Below are 23,327 nucleotides of genomic sequence, written 5' to 3'. Positions count from 1 at the left end.
TGTTTCAGATCTACTGGCCCGCTCCAGTCGACTGGAGGGAGGAGTGCAACTGGGCTGGAAAGGATATCACTGTAAGTCTCTTTACACATTATCTAACGTTTCCTCTCCACTTTTTTTGTTGGAAAACGATGCAACAATGATTATAATTATGTGGAGGTTCTGTCAGAAAAGTACATGAATTAAACCAAATATTACGCAACAGAAAAAGATGAAGACCACAAGTTGTCATCCAGGCAGACCTGCAGCATAATTACTTCCTGTTTCAAACCTGTTTAAGCCTCAAATAAACTTCTAATCAGCCTTCAGACATCATCATACTCAGTGAAATAAAAGGGCCCCAGAGGTAACCGTCCACTCCCTCCCAGCCCAACACAATGGTACCATTTGATCCACTGCAGTCATGGGAGTCATCACAAGGCGGAAACGCCGCATTCAAACAGACAACGTGTAATAAAAGGTGCAGCGCTCCCACTTTTTGGACCTGCCATGTGGTGAGATCACTTCCCAAGAAATCTGTTTGTCTTATGGTTCCTGTCTGGCTGGGACGTTCGCTCTATTTCATTATTTTATTTTGTCCCTTCCACAGCAGCAGACATGTTTTCATGCGCTGATATAACCAGGTTTTTTTAGGCTTTATGTAATAATTTCATTATGTTAAAGGGCATATGAGTTAGAAAGTAATTTCTTTACAATTTAAAGACATTGGGGAAAACCCAAATGAGCACATGATTGATTCATAAGAAACGTATTAGCCAAAAATCCTTGTCACTGGGTTATTAAACAGTGTTTTTGCAAAATATTACTGCACTGTAATACATTGCAGCTCCATTCAGTTATGTCAGCGTTTCTATTTTCTTTAACTTGACTTCTTCTCAGTTTTGTCTGTGGTCTGTGTTCATTTAACTGAGTTTTAGTAAAATGACGTTAGCTTTGAAACAAGGCGCTACATCCGTGGTGTTACAACATCATCAAAAAATATTTGCACCATAAGCGTAATGGATGGGTGAATTTTACAAGCCGTTTCCCCACCAGGAATGAATCTCAAAGTGACTGTTTTTGCAGGATCAAATTTTAATTTCCTCCTCTCTAAATAAAATTAAATGGCAAACGCCTGTACAAGCAAGATGCGAGTTGAACCTTTATGCCAGTGGTCTTTGGAACCCCCAAGCTGATGGAGAGATTAAGTAGGGACCCCCTACCTACTACATGCGTTCTATATTAAACTCTGCATTTCACATTTAGTATTAAGCTATTCAGATAATACACAGGTTCAAATATTCATGCATTCAGGTTCAAACATGCAACAGTAGGATGGCCGTGTCACTGGGACAGAGTCGGCGTGTAATATGCAACCTCGTGATTGGCTCTGCAGCGATAGGGGCGGGGCCTACTGTGTACAGGAAGCTTAGATTGACAGGTCTTAACTAGTGTCACTGTTGAGACAGCTCCTTTTTCGCTGAATGAATGAAGTGCCGACTGAAAGATAACATATTCTGCCTCCATTTATCCTTTTACTAAAATATGTTGAATTCATGTTAATGTGCATTTAAAGAAGTTGGTGGGTGAAATAAAAAAAATATATATAACATATCTAATCAACCAAAGATTTTGCGACCCCCCCCTGAAGTGCCCCTTGTTGAAGACCTATGCTTTACGCCATTAGCAGCCAAGATAAGAAACTAAAATGTTAGTGCCCTTAAGGCAGCAGGTGAACTTCTGTTTCCAAGTTTTACTGCCTTGAAATGTTATACAGTCCCAAAATAAAGTCGGAAATGCAATTATTGACATGCTGTACGCAAACATGTGTCCATTGAATTAGGCTGGGGAACATGCTTACTAACTTTATTAACAGTGAACGCCTGACTGAGGTTTAATGTGAGCGTCGTGGCTGAAGGGAATAACAATGAGCTACAGACGTACCAATGTAAAAGGAATTTAAAAAACTGTCTCAAAAATCAGTTTTATTTCCCATTCAATTCTGAACCGATTCCATACGCATACGATTCTACGTAAATGAACTTGTGAGGCTCACGGGACGAGCATAAGACGCAAGGAACTCTCCTTCGGTCTTATTTCCCGACTGCCAAAAAAGAGTTTCAAAGCACCCTCTTTGTTATTTTGACGAATGGTAATGCCTTTAGTTTAGTTTCTAAGAATACGCTGGGTAAATAGCGTATGTGGTGATTATGTGTCTAAATGTGACGTTCTGAATGAAGCCTGGCCAGAGTAGGCTCAGCCTCACTGACCGACACGTAGAGGCCTCCGAGAGCCTGCAGACCACCCAGACTACAATCAGTGCTTTAGGTTGGTGTGTATTAGTGTGTAAATCTGTAACATCCTATGTGTCATGAACTTATCTGTGCGTACTGTATTTAATCCCAAGTGTTTGACAGCGAGCATGTACACTTATTCATGTTTATATACGTAGCCAGTGTGTGTGTGTGTGTGTATAAAACAAACCCTTCATCAGTGTGATTACACAGCTGTAGCTGACAGACAACGAGCTCCATTCATACGAAGCTCATACGGAGCTCCGGTTTCACCTGACCAGCAGACTGTCTGCATGTGTGTGTTCAGGTTTCTGTGTGCGAGAGTGACAGGGGAGACCGCTACTGAAACTGCGCCAAAGGAAAGAGAAAGATAAGAAAAGAAAAGAAAAATTTGAGTTTAGAAGACAAATGTTCCATTGAAGTTTTTTTTTTCTTCTTCTTCTGCTCGCTTGTTATTCCTGTGTCCCCGGCCTTTGAAATGTTATTTTTATCCTTTGTTAAACGCTTTTCTTTCCTGCGTGAAATCTCAACACACACAGTGAGAACTGAGCTGACCCTCACACAGTTGACCCTAATTACAGAGGTGTGTTTCTCTATAGGATGAGGCCAAACGCGCCCTCCTCCCCTTCGTGGCGCCTCTGGATCTGCTACTCTTCTTCCTCCTCTTGAATCTTTGTATATCCTACACCGTTACTTCCCTGGGAACCAGAAGTTTCTAGTGATGTTTGCCATGACTTCCCATCGTATTAACTGCCTTTAACACATGGATTCATTTCCTAGAAGCTTCTGGTTTGCCTACATCGATCGGCCACAACATTAAAACCACACTGATAGGAGAAGTTAATAACAACCCATAGTAAAAACCCTTTAGAAATTAAGAAAAACAGCACAAGGTGTTGACCTGGTCTCCAAATCCCCTACGTCCCAAACTGATCAATACCTGTGGGATGCGCTGGAACAGGTCTGATCCACAGAGGCCCCTCCCAATAACCCATAGGGCCCAAGGGCCCCCACTAAAATCATTGTGTTTCCAGACACCCTCAGAAGGCCCATGTCCATTCTCTGATGAGTCGCAACATACACAATATTAGGAAGGTGGTCATAATGTTATGCCTGATTGGTGCATATGCTCCATTGTGCAAAGGTTTATAATGATTTTAATGATTTTCAAAAAATTCAAATAGTCATTCTCAGTATGGCCCTAGATGCGTCCAGATACACACTGTAGTGTGCGTATAAGTTTTCACATTAAAGTCAAATAAATGAATTGTGTCATGAACTTTTGCAAAAAAAAAAAATCAGTTCTCGAGTGCGGTTCACCACGTCACAGGAACTCAACAAACATACACACCAGGCAGGTGATGCATGGGCTCGGCAAGCTGACCGCACAAAGGCCGGCGGTAAATAAACACCTCATCGCTCACACAAGCGCACATACGCCACAGGGAAGCCAACTAACATGCACACGGACACGCCAAGACAAACACAGACACATGCGCCCAAACACAGTCAGACAGCGGCGGTAAACGGCTGACACTTCACCCAGACGCTCTGTCTGAGTCAGCATCGAGGCGTCACTGTAAAACGAAGCCACTTTGAGAAGATAAGAGGTGATCGATAGTGAGTTATTTACAGCACCCTCTTTGTTGTTTGCTGATTATTATTATTATTATGAAACACAGAAAAGGTGTGAAATCATCATGTAGAAATGATTAATTAAGTAATTTACAGTTTTATGATGCATCTGTCAGTCAGTAATTGTATTTGTGGAGTATCTCAAAAATCAGAATTCTACATGTTAGACAATGAAACAATAACTACTACTTAAAATCTACTGGATGATGAAAATAAAAAGTCAAGTCAAGCCCTTAAAATCACTCTCACAACAGAAACACAAGCTTGGACCGTTGTGGACCGTGGTTTAATAATAATCTTCTTTGTATGAACAGCTGTAATGTAAGTATTAAAAGCTGTATGAATAACTTGACAGGAGCCATTTGAGTCCTAAATTTATTGTAACCTGACTAATTATTTTTGTCATGTTCATGAAAATGAAGTACAACCACATCAGAATCCTTGTGACGAATGCCTAAATGTGTTTGTGTCGATCAGGTGCAATATTGACCTTTATCTGCGGCATCTTAGCTTAGCATTAGCATGCTCACATTCTCGAATCAGCGCTAAACGCTTTGATTAGGTTTATTTGGTCTTAAGATAAACAAGTGGAAATAATGAAATCTGAACCTACAGCTGGAGTTTAGCTATAAATGAATGAGGTCATTAGGTGATTATATATAATTTTTCCACTTGGGAACTAGCGAACAAATTTCATGCTAGTCCAGCCAAGTCTCAGACTAACCGACCAACATATCGATATCTAATTTGGACAGCACAGAAAATAGACCTATAAAGTGATATTTATTAACTCTTAACCCCACCAAATAAATACAGTAAAAAGGAGCGGGATGAAAAACAAAGCTCAGCTCCGTTCTGGACAGACTGTAACACTCCACTTGGATTTTCATTAGCGGTTTCAAACGATGAATGGTAGACGGGGCTGGCTTCCAGGCTATAGTTCTGTGCTAAATCGCTTTTGCGTATAAACGACAGTGAAACAATCGTAAATGCACAAAGGAACTAAGCGCCATCTGTGCAATTTGTTGGAGGTCAGAGTCCAGAAATGAGTGCGTTCCAGGAGAAAGTGCTGCTCTACGTCCTGCTCAGCACAAACGATCAAAGGCATTCCTGAGCTATTACACTGTGCTGTGTTGTGTATCTAATGGACGTCTACTGTGCACCTCCATTCTAGTCCAGTCGAGCCCCGTCAGCCATTAACTTTAATAAAATCTGAGAGCATAGTCATCGGCAATCCCTTGAAAAATATTGTTATAATGATGCAACATGTGCAAAAAGCCAAAGCTTTATAAATCACTGTAAAGTTAAATAAATCGTATTTTTCATTTGCAAGCAGTTTCAATATCAAAACACTTTTATTCTTAAAGGATAAGGTTGAGTGTGTGAGACGGAAAGACGTGAAGTAGCTGAAGGAGATGACAGACAGTGGCTGAAATAACAAACATTTAGATCAGGTTAATCATCACCAGAATAGAAAAGGAACTAAGACGGAAAAGAAGAGAAGGACGTCAGCTTCAGAACAAAGCGGCCTTATAAAACGAGATGGCAAGACGTAGAGGCTGAGGTCACAGCCTCTCACTGTTTCAGCTAATGAGTCAGTAGCAGGTTAAAGGTCGGCTGGTGAACCCTTAAACACCCCAATAGCACCACACTGACTTTTTCTCACACACACACACACTGGGGAAGTGTGATTGCCGGCGTAATTCACCTTCCTTGTCCTCCTCGTTCCTTTCATATCTTTTCAAGGCCTTTCAAGCATCCTTTCCGTAGCCTCCCGGCTTTCTTTTGTCACATCAAAGAATTTTCTTTGTCAAACTGCTGCTCTGGTGACTCCTTCACCTTTATGTGCCCCCTCATACACACACACACACACACACACACACACATTCCTAACCTTACCAACAGCGGTCCGTCGTTGTAGACCAACCGAGAACAGACCGACGTTTCTGGTCATTTTAGAAACACAACAATCTAGTAAACTGTGTTCTTTTATTTAAAAAATGCCAAGAAGGGGCATCCATCATACAGGGGACCTCTGTAGCCTGCAACTGTCAATTAGTACTTTCTTCATATGTTTCAAAAATGTAATGCTAAACTTTTAGACATTTAAATAGCTCACTATTGTGTAAATATTCCAGAGGGGACACTATGAGTAAGTTTAACTTCTTTTTATGTCATGCTGACATTTATATTCTGTGAATGTGTGTATTTTAGATAAATTATGTGTCTGCTCCCTACTTTGTTTAATATATGCATATGGTGCGTTTGTTGAATGACAATAAAGGAAGTCTAAGTCTGAGTCTAAGGTAACACACTAGCCACTTAATAATTTATAGGCAGTTTGTGCTTTTGTGTCAGTTTGATGGCTTAGCTAATGGCTTAGCTAATGCCGCTAACGCCATAGCTAACCCTAACGGCGTGGCCTGATGTAAATACGCGTAACGGTGACGCAGACCACAAGAGCTGTGATTGGTCCGCTTGGTGGTAGCGTGTTTATGCTTCAGTATTTCCGGCTGCTTCTCCATGTCCACAATTTTCAAACTGATTGTTAAACTGATCAATATAGACGGAAGACATCGAGGAAAGGTTAACTGAGGAGGTTCAGAGATGCAAACATTTGTACGACTCGTCTTCAGGAAAAATTCGGTTTCACTTGCCACTGTTTAAAGTGAAGCAGGAAGTAGAAACAAAATGAACTGTCGAAAAACACACAGCGCCTACTAGTGTTTGGGAGGTGAGTTCTCTCGGCCACGATACGTTTGAGAGGACCCTTGACGCTCTTTACTCTGCACTGTAATTGTCTATCAAGTCCTAAACTAAATTAACAGAGATGATGACTCTTCTGAAGCTCAAAAGAAATACAATATGTGAAAAGCGAGTTTGTGATAATGAACAGCTCTCCACTGTCTGGATTATCCAAACTTAGTCTGAAACAGATGGAGATGATGAAGAACTGTATCTTAACAGACTGTCAGGGGGTCCAACAATATTTGTAACTTAATCAACAGACAGATGTTACTCAGGCCTCTCTGGGGAAAAGTAGGCAGTAGAGAAAGGGAGGGAGAGTAAGGTTGTACTGATTAGATGAGGACCCATTATGTAAACACAGACAGTCAGCTCCATTAGTCCTTCCTTTATTATAACACCCTAGGAAAGACGCTAAGCTGGTAATTATGGTGTCCACTCTCACTTAACGGACCAGTCTCCTCAAAGCCATGTATTTAGAGATCAGACAGAGCATGTGCTATCGGCTCTCTTAGTGTACAGTAAGTCTTTTTCCAGCAGTCTCTTGAGATTGTGCTTACTGTAACCTGACTCCCAGATGGACAGATGTGTCTACAGCTCAATAACAGGCCGTCCTGATAAAACAGGGAGAGAGGAGAAAGAAGCCAGGAAGCCGAAAACAGACTCTGAAGGAGTACAAAGTGATATACGCTGATTAAACACTTCAAATCCTCCCAGTTTGTATTTGTATGGAACGATTCAAAAGCAAATTTCCAAAGGAATTCATGGAAATTGAATTGCATTGAATGAAAGACAATGAAATCAAAAGTTTGACAACAAAGAAATGAATAAATATCACATTTTAAACAGGATAGTGGTGTAGCTTGTCTTAATATTTCACAGTTGTGGAGCTTTTTGCACAAAGCCCCCACCACCTTCCCTCTCAATCCTGGGCCCCGGGGCCAGAGAGCAACAGCTGGTCTGCAGATCAATGAGATAATGTAGGACTGGACAAGGATAAAACGAGCTCAATTTATCATCATAAAATCATAATTCTTCAAGGAAATGTTCAATCTGTTGTAGTTGTTGTTGCAGAAACAGTTTGACATGTCGGGAAAAGTCGCTGTGTTGTGCTCATGGAGTTTCATATCATCGTTTTGTGTTCCTACGAACACAAAAACCTCAGGCATGTGTGTGTTCAGCCAGGACACAAAGGCTGTCACAACAGTGTGCCGGGGACGGAGCCGAGGATTTGACAGAGGAGCTATGTGTGGAATGTACCATCACCAAACCAAAAGACGGAAAGTCAACGATTAGCATACTGTAGTTAACAGTATGCAGGACAGTTGTGAATATGCAGCAGATGCAGTTTTCTGATGTTACATCATGCATGTTTTTCCATTCTTTAACCGACACTGTGCCTCTCTGTGTGTGTGTTTCTTTCAGTCTGACTGTGTGAACTATGTGAAGATTGTGCACCACTTTAATCGCACCCACCTGTACGCCTGTGGAACCGGAGCCTTCCATCCCACCTGTGCTTTTGTAGAGGTGGGACACAGGATGGAGGTGAGGATCATGCAAAAAAAAAAGTCCAACACAAACATACAGTTTATATAGTTCACTAACGAGACCACACCCCAGTATGTAAGAACAAGATTATTATAGGGAATTGGGATGAGAGGGGTCGAGGGGAGGTGATGAAAGAAGATGTAGAAACCAGTGATGGTTGGTCGAATGGAGGAACCCAGGGATAGACATCCTGGATGGGGATACATGTCTGCAAGCTTCGGCTTCATGTTACCCCCAGTTCTTGCAATGGCATTGTAAAGGAGAAAAAAGAACAGAGAGAGTTGGGGAGGTTAAAAACCGAACAGGCGAGGAGAGGTTAAACTCACCTACATTGGAAGTTGCAGATAATTGAATGTTAGAGCCTTAGGCCAGGGGTCTTCAACCCCCAAACTAAGTGTGTAATAAAGAAATTTTAAATTATGTGTGAAAATTGTGGGGAAAAAAAAATATACAGTATATATATAAAAAATGTCTAATCGTTTAAAGATTTTGCGACCTCCTGCAGTACCTCTGCTGTGGAGCCCCTGTTGAAGACCTATGGCCTGGACCTAAGTTATATAACTTCATTCAAAAAATATGCATGTGCATTGAAGGCACAACTCATTTTGAAAATTATTTTTAAAAAAAACCCCATCAAAGACAGACATGCACACACTGTGTCACATTGACCTACCAATTTACATTCTGTTTAATATAAATGAGACAGTAACTGCAAGAAAGAACCTCAGCAGACAAGGTTTTATTTGTACAAAGAGGTGCACGTCGACATCTGATATCCAGCTGTTACTCTGTTACGCTTTGAAACCTTAGCAAAACAAATCTGACTCAAGCCAATCTGTAGTCTGGACCGCTGCCGCACTCAAGGTAAAGGTGAAGGTAAATTAGTCCCAGAGAAAGCCATCATGTTTAGCTCAACTTCCTGCTTTTTAAATTAGTTTGGAGCTCCTCGTGCTGCCAAAAGTCTCCAACCTTAAATTTCAACCCCCGAAAATTACCGACCGTGACGGAACACGGGACGATATTTGATCTCACCCGTTTCTTTCCGTCCTCGCTCTCCATCAGGATCATGTGTTCAGGATTGACCCTTCGAAGGTGGAGGACGGGAAAGGGAAGAGTCCGTATGACCCTCGACACAATGCTGCGTCTGTTCTCGTCGGTAACTGAACTCATACTTTAGAAGTGCATAATTACAAGTCTATTGCTGTTGTGTGTATATATATTATGATCTACTTTAAGCTGTATAGTCACATTACCAATCAGAGTCACTGATTAAATCTGTTTCCTAGGCGATGAGCTATACGCAGGGGTGGCTACAGATCTAATGGGACGGGACTTCACCATTTTCAGAAGCCTGGGGAAACGGCCCTCCATCCGTACAGAACAGCACGACTCACGCTGGCTCAACGGTGGGGTTAACATAAGATACTAAGTCCTATCCACTCCTTGTGGAAGAAAAGGACTTTACTTACGGCTAACACTGTTCCTCTTTGATTCTATCTACCAGAACCAAAGTTTGTTGGTTCCTTTTGGGTCCCTGAAAGCGAGAACCCAGACGATGACAAGGTCTTTTTCTTCTTCCGAGAGACGGCGGTTGAGGCCCAAGGGTTGGGAAAGTCCACCTACTCCCGAATCGGACAGCTGTGCAGGGTGAAAGACTGTTTAATGACAAGTGCTTTAATATCTTGATATTGTCCTCTTCAACACATATTTAATGATTTTTTTGTCTTGAATCAGAATGACATGGGTGGTCAGCGGAGTCTGGTGAACAAGTGGACGACATTCCTTAAGACCCGTCTGATCTGTTCGGTGCCTGGAGCCGATGGCAGCGACACGTACTTTGACGAGCTGCGTAAGTCCAGCTCGAATACTGTACAGTACCACCTGATTTATGACTGAAAAAAAAGGTTGTGATGTGAGAAAAGTGATGGACGAAATGAAAGTCCTGCAGGAAATTCAAGTAAATCTTAGAAAGTTTGCCTTTTTACCTCACCTTTGGATCACAGAAATGTTTTTTTGCTCTACTTTACCATCAATGCTGTCCCCATTTCAGTCCAAAATATTCTGCACAGAAAATGCTAAACAGAAAAGTATTGGGCTGGTTTCACTTGCGGATTTTCTTATATGTTCTGTTGGAGCAAAATGGAGAGAAAAAAAAAAATCAAAGAAAGCATAATAAATTAACCAGGATTTCTGACCTCAGTTGTAGATTACTGTTCAGTCCCGCATTCTTGCAGACTTAGAGCAGGCATGACTGAGAGATTAATTGGTGATATACTATTATCCAAAGCTGGTGTTTTTGCTGTGAGGTCATATTAAGTTGCAGGCTCGTCTCTGGTGAGTCTTCACAAGACAAAAAGAAATAATTTGTTTTCTTTAGCCGGATTACTGAAGTGAGGTGGAATTTATGAAAAGCGTGGATGGTGGTAGACATATATTCACATAATACACTGAAGGATTGTCCAGAGCCAACATTTTAACATCACACCAATTAAAAGATAAAATGGTTTGCAGAATATGAATTTAGACTGTAACTAGGCATGTTCACCAAGTTTCTGAGTTTGGTCAACAGAGCAACAGTAAGGAAGTAAAAAGATTTTGTATTATTTTAGCCTTTCATAAGCCACAACACTGAGTAGTTCACTAGCTAGATAACATTTGTGAGGCTAAACAAGACCAGCAACAGACCTTTACTCATCCGCTGTGTATTCCCCCACTATGCAGAAGCTCAGTGTGAATGCTAACATTAGCGATTCTGTCCTCTGCAGGATTTAGGGATTGTTAGAATTGGTACTCTAGCCCTCAGTCTAAGTTTCATTGCCCATACGTGAGGGTTAGTAGTCCTTCAAAAATATTGTTTCTTTTGTAATGTTTAAAGTTAAACACATGGCTTGAACTGCATGGCATCCACCTAAACCAGGGGTGTCAACATTCAGCCCTCCAGAGATTGTTTGCGTAGAAGACGTTAAAAGGGATAGTTCATTACATGTAAACATTTTGATAACGTTCTTGCATTCCTGTGCACTAAAACTGAGGGGGAAAATTGGACTTGTTATTCATAGGTTATTATGCTATTATGTTACTGGTAGGGCCCCCTGAACTAAAATGAGTTTGACATCCCAGACCTAAACTGCATAGCCTGTGGCCTAAGCTAAGCAGCCAAACACAGCTACTGTACGACAAGAGCGGCACGTAGAACAAAAACTCTCCACATACTCATACTCTAACGAGCCCCGCACTGGCTTCTTTAATAGTTTCTATATAAAACGAGTCAGTGGTACATGAGACGACAAACAGATGGTGTTTTTAGCCATTTGATGGAACAAATGTTAGTTTGATTGGATGGTGAATAACTGCATGTTAAATCATCTAAAAATGTCAGAAATCAATCGGAATCCCACTTAACATTATTTATATCACATTATTAATTCCTTTCCTAAGCATTTCAATCAATATTTAGTGCAACTGTGTTCTTTACCTCTTTTATTTTTATGGGGTGGTGAGTTACATATGAAACCGTCTTTACTGTGTTTTCTGCAGACAGTTTTTCCTGATACATATTTGGGCATGAAAAACATTGTATTTCATAATTTTTTTATGTGATTGTCTTAGCTGGGGGACTATGAATAGCAGTTTCCTCATTTGATTCAAAATTTTTCTATAAAGCTCTGACAGAGACTATATCACATGTATTTTATGTTCATTACACTAATTAAGTCAAGCAGAAGAAGGACTTATTAGGTTAGAGGTATTATTAAAGAATTATGAAGTGAATGCAGGATGTCTGCTTACGTAATGCCTTCCAGTGCTGTGGAGACATGTGGTTTGCACAGCAGCACCTCTGTGTCAAGATGTTTCTGATAGACCTCCCTTGACCATTTCATTTGTATCTGTCGGCCATAACATGATCCATCTCTGAGCCAATCTCATGACACAGTTAAAGGTAAACTAAGTGGAAAAATTTGTTCAAACCCCTACTCCACCTTAAGCTGCGTCTGTCCATCACATTCCCTTGAGGGAACAAAGAGTCTTTTATCTTGACAATGAGTTTTCCTATCGCACCTGAAACTAACCCTAACCCTGAATCTGACAGGTGGAACTAAATATTTTAAAGGTTTTTGTTAAAAATGTATTTAACCAAGGTGCAGGGTTTTTAGTTACATGTCACGACCCCTGGTTATCAACATTTCTCTTTAAAGTAGTTAGACATGGCTGTAGGCCTTTGTTTACCTTTCTCTCAACCTTTGACCTCTGGACTACCTCGTCCTGACCCGAGTGTGTGTGTGTGTGTGTCCGTCCTCAGGCGACGTGTTCCTGCTGCAGACGAGAGACAAAAAGAACCCTCTGGTCTATACCGTCTTCTCTACTTCCAGGTCAGAGAGTGTTCACATTATTTGAGTGTTCGCACGATATGCATGCATTTGCCAGCTCTAACCCAGTGCCTCCTATCCCCCAGCAGCAGTGTATTTAAAGGCTCAGCTGTGTGTCTCTACTCCATGAATGACATCCGGAGGGCCTTCCTGGGGCCCTTCGCTCACAAAGAGGGTCCCAACTACCAGTGGGTCCCCTTCCAGGGAAAAGTCCCCTATCCACGCCCAGGAATGGTATGTCGATGACCGTAAATGCCCATCAACAGAGCAGTGGCAAGACAAGACTTTCTAAAAGTGAAATGCAACCTAGTTAATGTACGCAAGACTATGGAGAATTAATAGCCATTTTTCAAAGTTCAGAAAGTAATAGTCACTCTACAGGAAAAGAAAACAAATCTGTCATTCAAATAAAACTCTTGTAATGGAGTACTTTACTCAGTAATCTCATGTAATATCCTCATGATACAGGTCTTTCAGGCACTTCCTAGGAGTGCTCAGACCTTATTTCCCGTTCGAAAACCTCTCCGCAACCCCCCGTCCCCCCAATCAATAGGTGCTTACATTCCGCTAAGCGCACAAGTCTAGCGTCAGCAGGATTCGTCATGCAGAGCTTCGGCTGTTACTGCCACGGCAGAACAATCCCCATTGTATGAATGCAGAATAGTTAATTGTATTTAGCCTACAGTAAAGTCTCCCTCACGCCATCCTCACCTCACTGTGTTGTAAAATTAGCAGAGCGAATCGGGTTTTAAGAAAGCGGCCGGCCGTGCAGGAAATTATGAAAAACTGCACGTCGTGCAGATTCAACATTTAATGCATAAACCAGACGGAACTTCACGAATGCATAGGCTGAACTTCTTTTTAAGTATTAATACCACTTGATTTTAAAGTACATTCTCACTCAAGTTGTTGAGAAGCATCACGCCAATCTCCTCTCCGCAGCCCGCTGTGGCTTTGTGCTTAGAAAATACTGAGTAAGGCTCTTTAAAACAGTGGGCATGCATAAAGACACAACTAATTTACTCATCACCAGACCCATTATGGTATGACTGAATCCAGACAAAGTAAAGAGTCTGTGTGGAGAGCACAGACTTGGTCGGCCTCTCCTTTGCCGTAGAATTTGCTGGATTATGAATATTACAGCTGCCAAGTCCTTACATTCACAAGGTCTTAAAGTGTGTTATGAAACTTGTTTCAGTGTGTACTGTTTTAAGCTGACTTGCTTCGCCAGAGCTATGCAAACCGAGTACCAATACTTTGCATAACTGCCCTCCACTAGTGTCCCAGCAAGACGTTCGGCAGCTTCGAATCCACAAAGGGCTTCCCAGACGACGTGATCCAGTTCGCGCGTCACCACCCTCTCATGTACAACCCGGTCTACCCCATGAGCCGACGGCCCATCTTCGTCAGGACTAACGTGGACTACAGCTTCACGCAGATCGCCGTGGACAGGGTCAACGCTGCCGACGGACAGTATGATGTCATGTTCATTGGCACAGGTGAATGGGTCATTTTAAACTCCCAGACTCAGGTTTCCTTTTAACACTGTTCCCCTGATAAAGTAATGGAATTACATTTTTAAAAATATGTTGTTTCAGACAAAGGGACAGTGCTGAAAGTGATCAATGTCCCCAAGGAGAGCTGGAACAACATGGAGGAACTTCTACTGGAAGAGTTGGAGGTTTTCAAAGTAAGACTATCATAATGCTGCATAATGCTTCTTGTAAATAAAACTACTCTTTATACTGTAAATCTGTTTAGGATACACATTAAGTGCATCTTATAATCAGTCAGCCCAATTAAATGATAATTTAAAGTAATTGTGCTGTCAGTGTATTGTTGGATTGTCAAAGTTTGCAAGATCATATCCCACCCCCTAGATGTTTAGTGTGACTGGTAAAGATAACTTCATGGTTAAGATGCATCTTGACCAAGCTGTATATTAATTCTTGCATCTCCTCTGCTTTTCAGGATGCCTCATCCATCATCAACATGCAAATCTCCTCAAAACGGGTAAGTTTGCTCTACCTTTAAATACTGTGCAATACACGGTATTTAGGCACACATTTAAAGAAGCAATATTCTTTAAGAGAAAGCTGACATTTGTAGCTCTGGTGTCAGTTTTAGTTTTAAAAAACTGTCCATGTCTGGATTAATTCAAAAATGTATCTGCATGTTCATTTAGACAGAAATATGTCGCGGTATAGACCCCTTCATGGCCTACGTCATTATGACGTCACGACATTAACTGGAGGCAAAACAGAGGGAAGCTTGAAGCCAGAACTGTTACAGTCTTGTTTTTGGGAGACAAAAATGAAAAAGCAAAAAACACTTAAGTTGTCGCAGATGACTTTGGTTGAACGCAGTTAAAAGAAAGGATTGGAGTGAGACAATCATAAATAACTCTCTGTTTGCAACACACACTTCTTATCAGGTAAGATTAATATGTAATGCATTATGCATTATCACTTTCAGCCTGGATGTAATTGTGGGTTAGACTAAATTGTGACCGAAATTATGTTAAGTTAACCTGTAACAAGAATGCCCCAAATACTGATTAATGCTAATGCTAACCACTAGACTAGTGAGGTTTACGTCTCAGGGGCGTCTGAGCAGAAGTTGCATTTGCTGCATTACCCTCCACAGTAATCCCACTTACTTCTTGCAATATCTTTGTTGGAGAGGCTTCACTTGATAAAGACAGACCAGACTTTGTACCCTCTGTGCCCTCCGTTGGTCAAACCGTCCATCCAGTGAGTTAGAGTGTAGGGGTCGGTGAATATAATCCCATTAGTCAGAGTCAACTTTTTAAAATAACACTCATGGTCTCGGAGAGTGAGTGTATTAATATATTCTCTAAAATATGTGTTTTCCACATCCATTCTTGCCAATACAGTCCACTGAAATGTGCTAATTTACAGGCTATACTGTTTGAGATGTTTTGCCTCCATCTAAGCCCCGCCCCTCAAAATACGTCACATTGTTGCGAAACGGCCTATACTATACGAAATCAAAACTTGTCGTAAATTGGAAAACTTGTCACAGTCCCATTTGGACAAGTCACAGTCATCGCGCATGAATATCCCAGCTGTTTTTTAACTTGAGCACATTCTTGACGCGGCAATATTTCCCTCCATTTTCTGTGTTATCACAGCAACAGCTGTACGTTGGCTCCGACACAGGCCTCGCTCAGGTTCCCCTTCACCGCTGCAGTATGTACGGGAAGGCCTGCGCTGAGTGCTGCCTGGCCAGGGACCCGTACTGCGCCTGGGATGGAACTTCCTGTACTCGCTACCTGCCAAACACAAAGAGGTCTGCGACACAAACACTATGAGATACTCCAGACAACCACTTGTTACGGGAAAATATGCTAAAACTGTGTCATACATCGATCAGCCACAACATTATGACAGGAGAAGTGAATAACATTGACCATCTTGGGACAATTCAGTGCTCTGCAGGGAGACCTTTGGACTTGGCATTTGGAATTTGGATTTATTACTTCTAGACATGAAAGCTCACCTTAACCAGGTGTTGTTTCTGGTTCATAACACACACATTCCCAAGATTTTATACACTGATCAGCCACAACATTAAAACCACTGACAGGAGAAGGAAATATCATTGACCAACCTTTTGCAATGCAAAGTTTTACTGGGAAACTTTTGGACCTGGCATTTGTGTGGATGTTACTTAGACATGTAGCACCCACCTAGACCTGACAAGGTATCCAGACCCCATGACAATGACACTATTTGATAACAGCAGTCAAATGGTTTAGAAACAACTCAAAAAGTATGAAAAACAGCATATGGACACCCTCAGAAGACCCGTGTCCATTCTCTGATGAGTTTGGTGGCACAAGGGAGAACCTACATGATATTAGGAAGACAGTCATAATGTTATGCCTGATCGGTGTCCTTCCTAATCTTATACTAAATTGCTCTAAACTCTTCTTCTTCACAGACGTTTCCGCCGCCAGGACGTAAGGAACGGAGACCCCAACACCCTTTGCTCTGGAGGTAATACCTCCGTAGTCGAAACGTATTTGCAGCATGAGGATGTGTCAGGAAAACTTCATGGTTGTTAAAAATAAACCGCGCTAGCTCCGCAGCCTCCAGATGTATATTTAAGTAATAAGAACAAAGTCTAAGTCTGATCCTGCTCTGACTCATTTAGGACTCACGGCATCTGAAAAAAAACCCACTGTCCACATGCCAAGAAATTCAAACTACCCCCTTCTTTAACCCGGATGACCTCTGTCCTGCCAGACTACAATACCAGCTTTCTGCTGCTGCTGCTGCTGCTATCTGTCTTTCTGCCACATAACTGAATCAGGCTAATCGCTCCCACTGAAGGAGCTCCTGGGTAATACGATTACATCATGTGGCACGCAAGCCCAGTTGTGTAAAACTAATAAAGGTCAGAGTAATTGTCTCTGATGAGGCTGGCATTGCCCCAGAGTGCTGTTCGGGGGTCCGTTTGGCAGTTTCGATACCATTGTTCTTCCTGCATTACGTGTAGAGCTGGAGACTAGGGAACTAATCTCGGCTGGTTTTGGTCTTAGCAAGTACTTTAAATATGCATTTATTACTGGATTAAGATTTAGAACAGATATTACTGCTGCAACATGTACAACTGCCAGGGCGACATTTTCCTGAAATGCTGCTTCTAACGTGTGATCAAATAATCACTTCAACCTTTTTTTATTGACGAGTAGTTATCCAGAAGTTATGATTATGAGAGGCTGTTGTGATGCGTCCTTAATATTGACTAGTGCAGCGTCATAAAATGTGGTTTACAGTGATGCAAGAGCATAAGTGACCACTTTTATTCATTTACTTCTCAGAGAGAAGCAGCGTCAACTTAAATTTTCCATTCCATCTTATCTTTCCTTGTCCAGTCCTGTTTTTATAATTTTTACCCCTTTCCTCTCCTGACACCTTCGCACTGTCCCGCTCTGCCCTTCCATTTTCCGCACTTCCCAATTTTGCTGCTCCATCTGCGCACACGTCCCGAGATGAAGCGGACCTTTAAAATCTTTGTCTGTGCTGCCCCCTCCAGACCACCACAAGCACCGCGTCACAGAGAGGAAGCTGTACGGAGTCGAGGGAAGTAGCACCTTCTTGGAGTGCATCCCCAAATCCCTCCAGGCCAGAGTCACCTGGACCTTCCAGAAACATTCACAGAACACACGGGAGGAGGTGAGACACCAGAAAGAGAATGATCAGAATGTTTTTAATGACTACAGTGAGGGTCAAGTCACTCTTGCAATTAGGGCATAAAGTTGGGTTTACACTGATCAGCCACAGCAATATGACCACTGACAGGAAAAGTAAATAACACAGAGCATCTTGTGACAATTCAGTGTTCTACTGGGAAACCTTTGGACCTGGCATTCATTCATGTGGATGTTACTTGGGGTGTCTGAGGCAGGTGTGACTAAAATCATGTTTTTGTCTTCCAGGTACGTCTAGATGACCGTATCCTCCAGACAGACAGAGGCCTTCTGATTCGTCGTGTCCTAAAGAGAGACATCGGCATCTACCAGTGCCACGCCATGGAACACGGCTTCACCCAAACATTACTCGGCATCACCTTGGAAGTTGTACCCTCAACATCCTCCTCCACCTCCAATCTACCCTCTGATGCCCCCGTTCGATTAGATCCCCGCAGCGGAGGCGGGTCCCCGATGACCAATCAAAAGCTCTGGTACCGAGACTTCATGCAGCTGGTGGACCACCCTAACCTGAGCACCGTCGACCAGATTTGCGAGCAAGTCTGGGCGCGCAAGAACGGCGGCGGCGGCGATCAGGCGGATAAGAGTTTTCCCGCTCAGGCGAAGGACCTCCCGCCTCTGGGTCCCGCTGCCCGCCCACCAAACAAAAAGTGGAAGCATCTTCAGGAGATAAGGAAGGGGAGAAACCGCCGGACCCACGACGGGAAACCAAACCCTAGGGCGCCGCGCAGCGCGGGGGAGTAACAGTGTAGACGAAAGGATGGAGAATGGAGAAAAGAATGACTGATACAAGAAAAATGGAGGAGGGTGATAGAAAGAGACTGAGAGACCAAGAACTCATGGAGGTGTTCACGCACACAGATGCACACACATGTACATGAATACACAGACACGCACACACATGCACACAAACACACACCTCCTCTATTGTATTATATTTACCTATGGATGCCCCCACTATATGGTACCCCCAATCCTGATCCCACTGGCCAGCCCCTGCATGTGCTGCCTTACTGCCCAAATTGATTCTGCACGATCCCTTTACACTGTTCCACTAGAGTAGACGAGTGTACTAGCAGATATGTGGCGGAAACCCACTTTTATCTGTGGGCAATAAACTCACACTCACACGTCATTCCCTTCGCCACTCGCTGTATACGGAAGGTGGCCTCATAGCACACGACGACCACATTTTAGACTTTATACGTGGTTAGTGGGTCACAATATGCACACCTGCTCTCGGGACCGCACCACTCAGTAACAAAAAAAAAACAAACCACAAACTTTTGGATCAACTCTCCTCGCGGCTTTTCTCGCCTGACGATTTCACACCACTGCAGCGAAACGGACGGACTCGAGCGTGCACAGTGCAAAGACAATGGAGCAACAGTACAACTGGAACCCGAAGCGAAAGTAAAGGTCGAACTGGAAACGCGTGACTATTTATGATTAATTGCACAAGCATGCAGTTTTTTTTGTTTGTTTTTTTGACACAAATTTGCATAATGAATTGGTCCTGTGGTGCCGTCGGTGCAGAGGTGTTGATTAGCCTCACTTTGGGTTTCTTGTGCATATAAGAATGCAATCACTAAAGAGATAACGATGCCAGCAGATTTGAGAAACCTGTGGAATGGACCAGCAAGTTGCAAAGCTGGTTCTACTGTAGTGTCTTTTTTTTTTTTTTGTTTCCAGATAGGCACATGAGGCCTGTTGCAACAAAAATCAATCATAGTTCATAGTTAGAGAGCAGTCATATGTGGTCAGATGTGATTATATCGCTTCACTGGTCCAAACCACTAAAGAACCAGACATGGAAAACTTTCTGTTTCCACGATGCGATACACAAATTAGATGTTTACAGCACGCAGAAAAATAGCTAGAGCACTAAAGGAAACAAAGGCCCAAATAAGACAATAAGACCTAAATTGCATCTTTTGCAGATATTATAAAGCTCTAGAAGTAACACGATTCAAGGTCTCTCTCTAAAATTGGTCTGAAATTTGGCGTTTTGTGATTTGACAACAAGAAGAAATCGCGAACACGGTGGTTCGGGCGACGAGCATTATTAATAAAGTGGAAAGATTTTAGCGAACCGAGTCTGACAACCCATGTTCCTGGGCTACAGTACGTACAATATATATATATGCATATATATATATTAGCATGATATTTATGAGTGAGACTGATAGTTTTTTTTATTCTAAACGGTACTTTGTTTCTTTTACACTGTTATTGCATATATATTGTTTGTGACAAATAGATATGCAAATAATAATAATGAAATGTCGCGGAGAATGCACAGAAAGCTGCTCTTCTGCTACTCTACCCACAATGCATTTTCACAGTTTGCAAAAAAAAACTAAAGAAAAATAACAAAAAAATCCAATCTGACTTCACACACTGTCGTAATCACTTCTCAGTGTAGTGTCATGAATCTCATTGACTTCTGCTGCTTTATAATGTCATCTCTACATAATGGACGGTTAGTACTATAAGGTCTTCCTTCTCATGTGTTAGTCTAATCTCTCTTATTAAATGTAAAAAAAAAAAAAAAAAAAAAAAAAAACTTTGTTGATTGTCTGTGCTAACATTGTGTTGTCTTGACTGCCCCCTAGTGTCCATTTGCGTGTACAGGCTCAAGTGAGGAGCCTCTCTGTGGTACAATACTATAATATGTCATAGCCTATCCCCTGTGAAAGAAAGAAACTGGCCTGCCTTGTAAGATAAACATGCGTTTATGTTTTGCATTCATGAAATCTCGGTATGATTTTTATGATAAATGTTGAGTCTAATTTGCGCTGCGTCCTTTAAAAGACGGTTGGTTTTGTGGACTAAAAGGAGGCAGCACAAACTAGACATGTTAGTGGATTTTAGATGTATGGAATCATTGTCGTTATTTATATACCTTCTTTATAGAGATGTAATTAACTCTTTAAAATGAACTGACTGACGCTATATAAAAAGGGACACTCTGTAGTTGTGGCATCACGTCAAGGACGAGGGAGTTCACTGGGATAGTGTTATTAGTGCCACGATCTGCTTTTAATCCACAGAATTTTACATTTTACAATTGTTTTCCCAATGATAACATTACTGATTTACATTGGGAGTGACGCCAAACTGGCCCGAGTGTCCCTTTTTGTAAGCCAGCTGTTGTTTTGTGCTTGAAACTGCATGACCAGTGTTGGGGGCTGATGCGGTCGACAATGGTTTGGTGGCAAGAAAGAGCGAGAGAAAGAAAGCACAATGTTGACTTTTATTATTATAATAATAATTATTATTATTCCTCCTCTTATGTATTTATGTGCAAAGATAAGCTGATATGTTGTGGTGGATTTTTATTTTTCTTATAAATGTAGATTTACATCTGTATCGTTCATGCTCTGCTGATAAAGTCTCATCCTCAACGTGTTTTTTTCCCCGCAGAATATTGTTTAAACGCTTCCTGAAGCCAGTGTCCAAAGTTCAAGTCTTCATCATTCTAACAGCACCTCCCATCAGACCCGTTGTATCCCATGCCGTGTGACGCACCCCCTCCCCCTTCAGCAACTCACAAGGAGACGCTTGTGTGTGAGTGAGTGTGCGCGAGCCGAACGTGTGTTTGTGCGTGTGAGAGTTTTGGGGGACAGCAGAGCTCTGTATATAATGGCGAAAGGAGCAGCGGTGCGTGTGGAGGCGGTCTGTGGCTGAAAGTTCAAAGGTCGAAGGCCAAAGTTAACGTGGTGCACTGTAATACTCCCAGGTCTTTGTGAAATGTCATGTCAGATTGTTTTTGATTAACACAATAAAAAAAAAATATGCAGTTACTTCATTAGGCGTGACGTCTCTGCTGAATTTCTTGAACTCTCGTCTGTGAACATTTCATGAGAAGTCGCAACGCAGTGACAAAATAACGTCTTGACTTTTTTACTTTTACTAAGGTGCGTCTCGCAGGGGAAACAATTTGTTAGAAGCACATTTATCGACTGATGTATAGCTCTGGATGATACATCATGTCATTCATGTTTTAACCACATGGTGGCAGTGTAAGAGCTACAATGTATTAAAATGCTCATTACAGATTCATTAAAACATTTAACTTGCACCAATGTTGTTTACATAACCAACTCAATGATTTGATACTAAACCGTGCAAGAAACGCATCTTGCAGAAAAGGGGGAATGGAAACACCCTTTTCAGAGTTACTCACAGTTTTGATCCCATGATTCTTTTTCCCATCTTCTATAACTGTATGAGCACACCATATACCCACTACATAACATCTTGCAATGCAAAACGAGAAAACAGGTACATATTCTGTTACACCACCCCCCCTCTGCTCCACGTTTCTATCAGTGTCTCCATCTTTGACATTAAGACCTATACATTCTTCACACTAATATCATCCTGACCAGCCTGTCAGCACTGACAACGCGCACACATGCACACATGCAGAAATAAGTGACACCGCTCACATTCCTTTATTCCTGAAAAACATTCACATATGTTTAAGTTTCCACTTACGCTAACACACACACATGCAGACACGCATACACACAGATGCAGTGTGTAGTCAGCAGTCATAAACACGTAGGAAATGAAATTGGGTCCGTATTACTCAAACTGGCAACCCATTAGTTCCCCGGTGTTTTCAGTGGCCTTCACCATTCTGTATGTGTGCGCTAAATAGGTCTGCAGTGGTCCGTGGGGTCCTAATTGAGGCCTCATTTCCGTGCACTGATTTTACTGGGTTATAACTCGCCATAGCCCAAGTGTTCTCGGACGTATGACTTTGTGAGGACTGAGTTTCAAACCTTGAAAGTGGGGACAGTTTTGAAAAATTGCCATCGTCTCCCTTCTTGCTTCTTCGAGAAGGTTAAGGATCAGATTAAGTTGAACACAGAGGGACTTTTGTCTAAACTCTGGACTCAACTAATGGTGTATTTGATACATTTTATCCTGGTTCTATTTCACAGTTTCTGTATCTCAACAGAACTTGTGAACTTGTGTGTCTATGGATATGTATTGTATCTTTCTGTGCGTTTGCCATGCAGGTGCCTCTGGGCCTCTCTCTCAAGTCAAACAAAGACGCTTCCATATATAGAGCAGTGCATCATGATACGGTGAATGTAATTTGGCACACAGTGGCCCTCTATATGAAACATGATAGACGTCAGACCCGTCCATATATACCGGCATGTTTACGTTCAATTTGACGCACCAATGAAGAAGAATAAAGAAGCTTTTCTAAGGCATGCCATTGCCATTCAATGCCATGTTAAACATAGACATATATGGAACAAGTGAAGTCCAGTGCTTCAATGAGCTCATGGCAAACGTAAGAAGAAAAAAAACAAAAAAACATTGTGACCTGAAAGTAATTAAATTGAAGATATTTTAGGACACGGCTTTTGAGCAGTGGGGAAAAATTTAGACTATATGGAGTCATTGTTGGAACCTATTACACTTTGTGCAATCTGACAGTAAGCAAAGTAATTTTACTCCAGTACTGGGGAAACATCCAAAAAGGTCCACTCCTTGTTC

General features: G+C 41.9%; 1 protein-coding gene across 3 annotated transcripts in view; it reads left to right on the top strand.

Moving 5' to 3' along the window:
• The window catches only part of sema3b (sema domain, immunoglobulin domain (Ig), short basic domain, secreted, (semaphorin) 3B), a 78,530-nt gene extending 56,915 nt beyond the window's left edge, over positions 1–21,615 (top strand). For all 3 annotated transcript variants that reach the window (XM_047583777.1, XM_047583760.1, XM_047583769.1), the window contains 15 exons: positions 9–71; positions 8,076–8,195; positions 9,261–9,354; positions 9,485–9,604; positions 9,703–9,845; positions 9,933–10,047; positions 12,499–12,568; positions 12,655–12,799; positions 13,845–14,064; positions 14,164–14,255; positions 14,537–14,578; positions 15,720–15,877; positions 16,532–16,587; positions 17,630–17,769; positions 18,033–21,615. In XM_047583777.1, coding sequence (XP_047439733.1) covers positions 9–71; positions 8,076–8,195; positions 9,261–9,354; positions 9,485–9,604; positions 9,703–9,845; positions 9,933–10,047; positions 12,499–12,568; positions 12,655–12,799; positions 13,845–14,064; positions 14,164–14,255; positions 14,537–14,578; positions 15,720–15,877; positions 16,532–16,587; positions 17,630–17,769; positions 18,033–18,548 — 2,094 coding nt within the window. In that variant the 3' untranslated portion in view covers positions 18,549–21,615. The remainder of the gene's footprint in view (positions 1–8; positions 72–8,075; positions 8,196–9,260; positions 9,355–9,484; positions 9,605–9,702; positions 9,846–9,932; positions 10,048–12,498; positions 12,569–12,654; positions 12,800–13,844; positions 14,065–14,163; positions 14,256–14,536; positions 14,579–15,719; positions 15,878–16,531; positions 16,588–17,629; positions 17,770–18,032) is intronic.
• Positions 21,616–23,327: the final 1,712 nt, after the last annotated feature.

This window comes from Mugil cephalus, chromosome 1 (genome assembly GCF_022458985.1).
Source record: "Mugil cephalus isolate CIBA_MC_2020 chromosome 1, CIBA_Mcephalus_1.1, whole genome shotgun sequence".
In the NCBI taxonomy this organism is placed as follows: Eukaryota; Metazoa; Chordata; class Actinopteri; order Mugiliformes; family Mugilidae; genus Mugil; species Mugil cephalus.
Note: the sequence above shows the minus strand (reverse complement) of the source record. Positions and strands in the feature narration are given on the sequence as shown.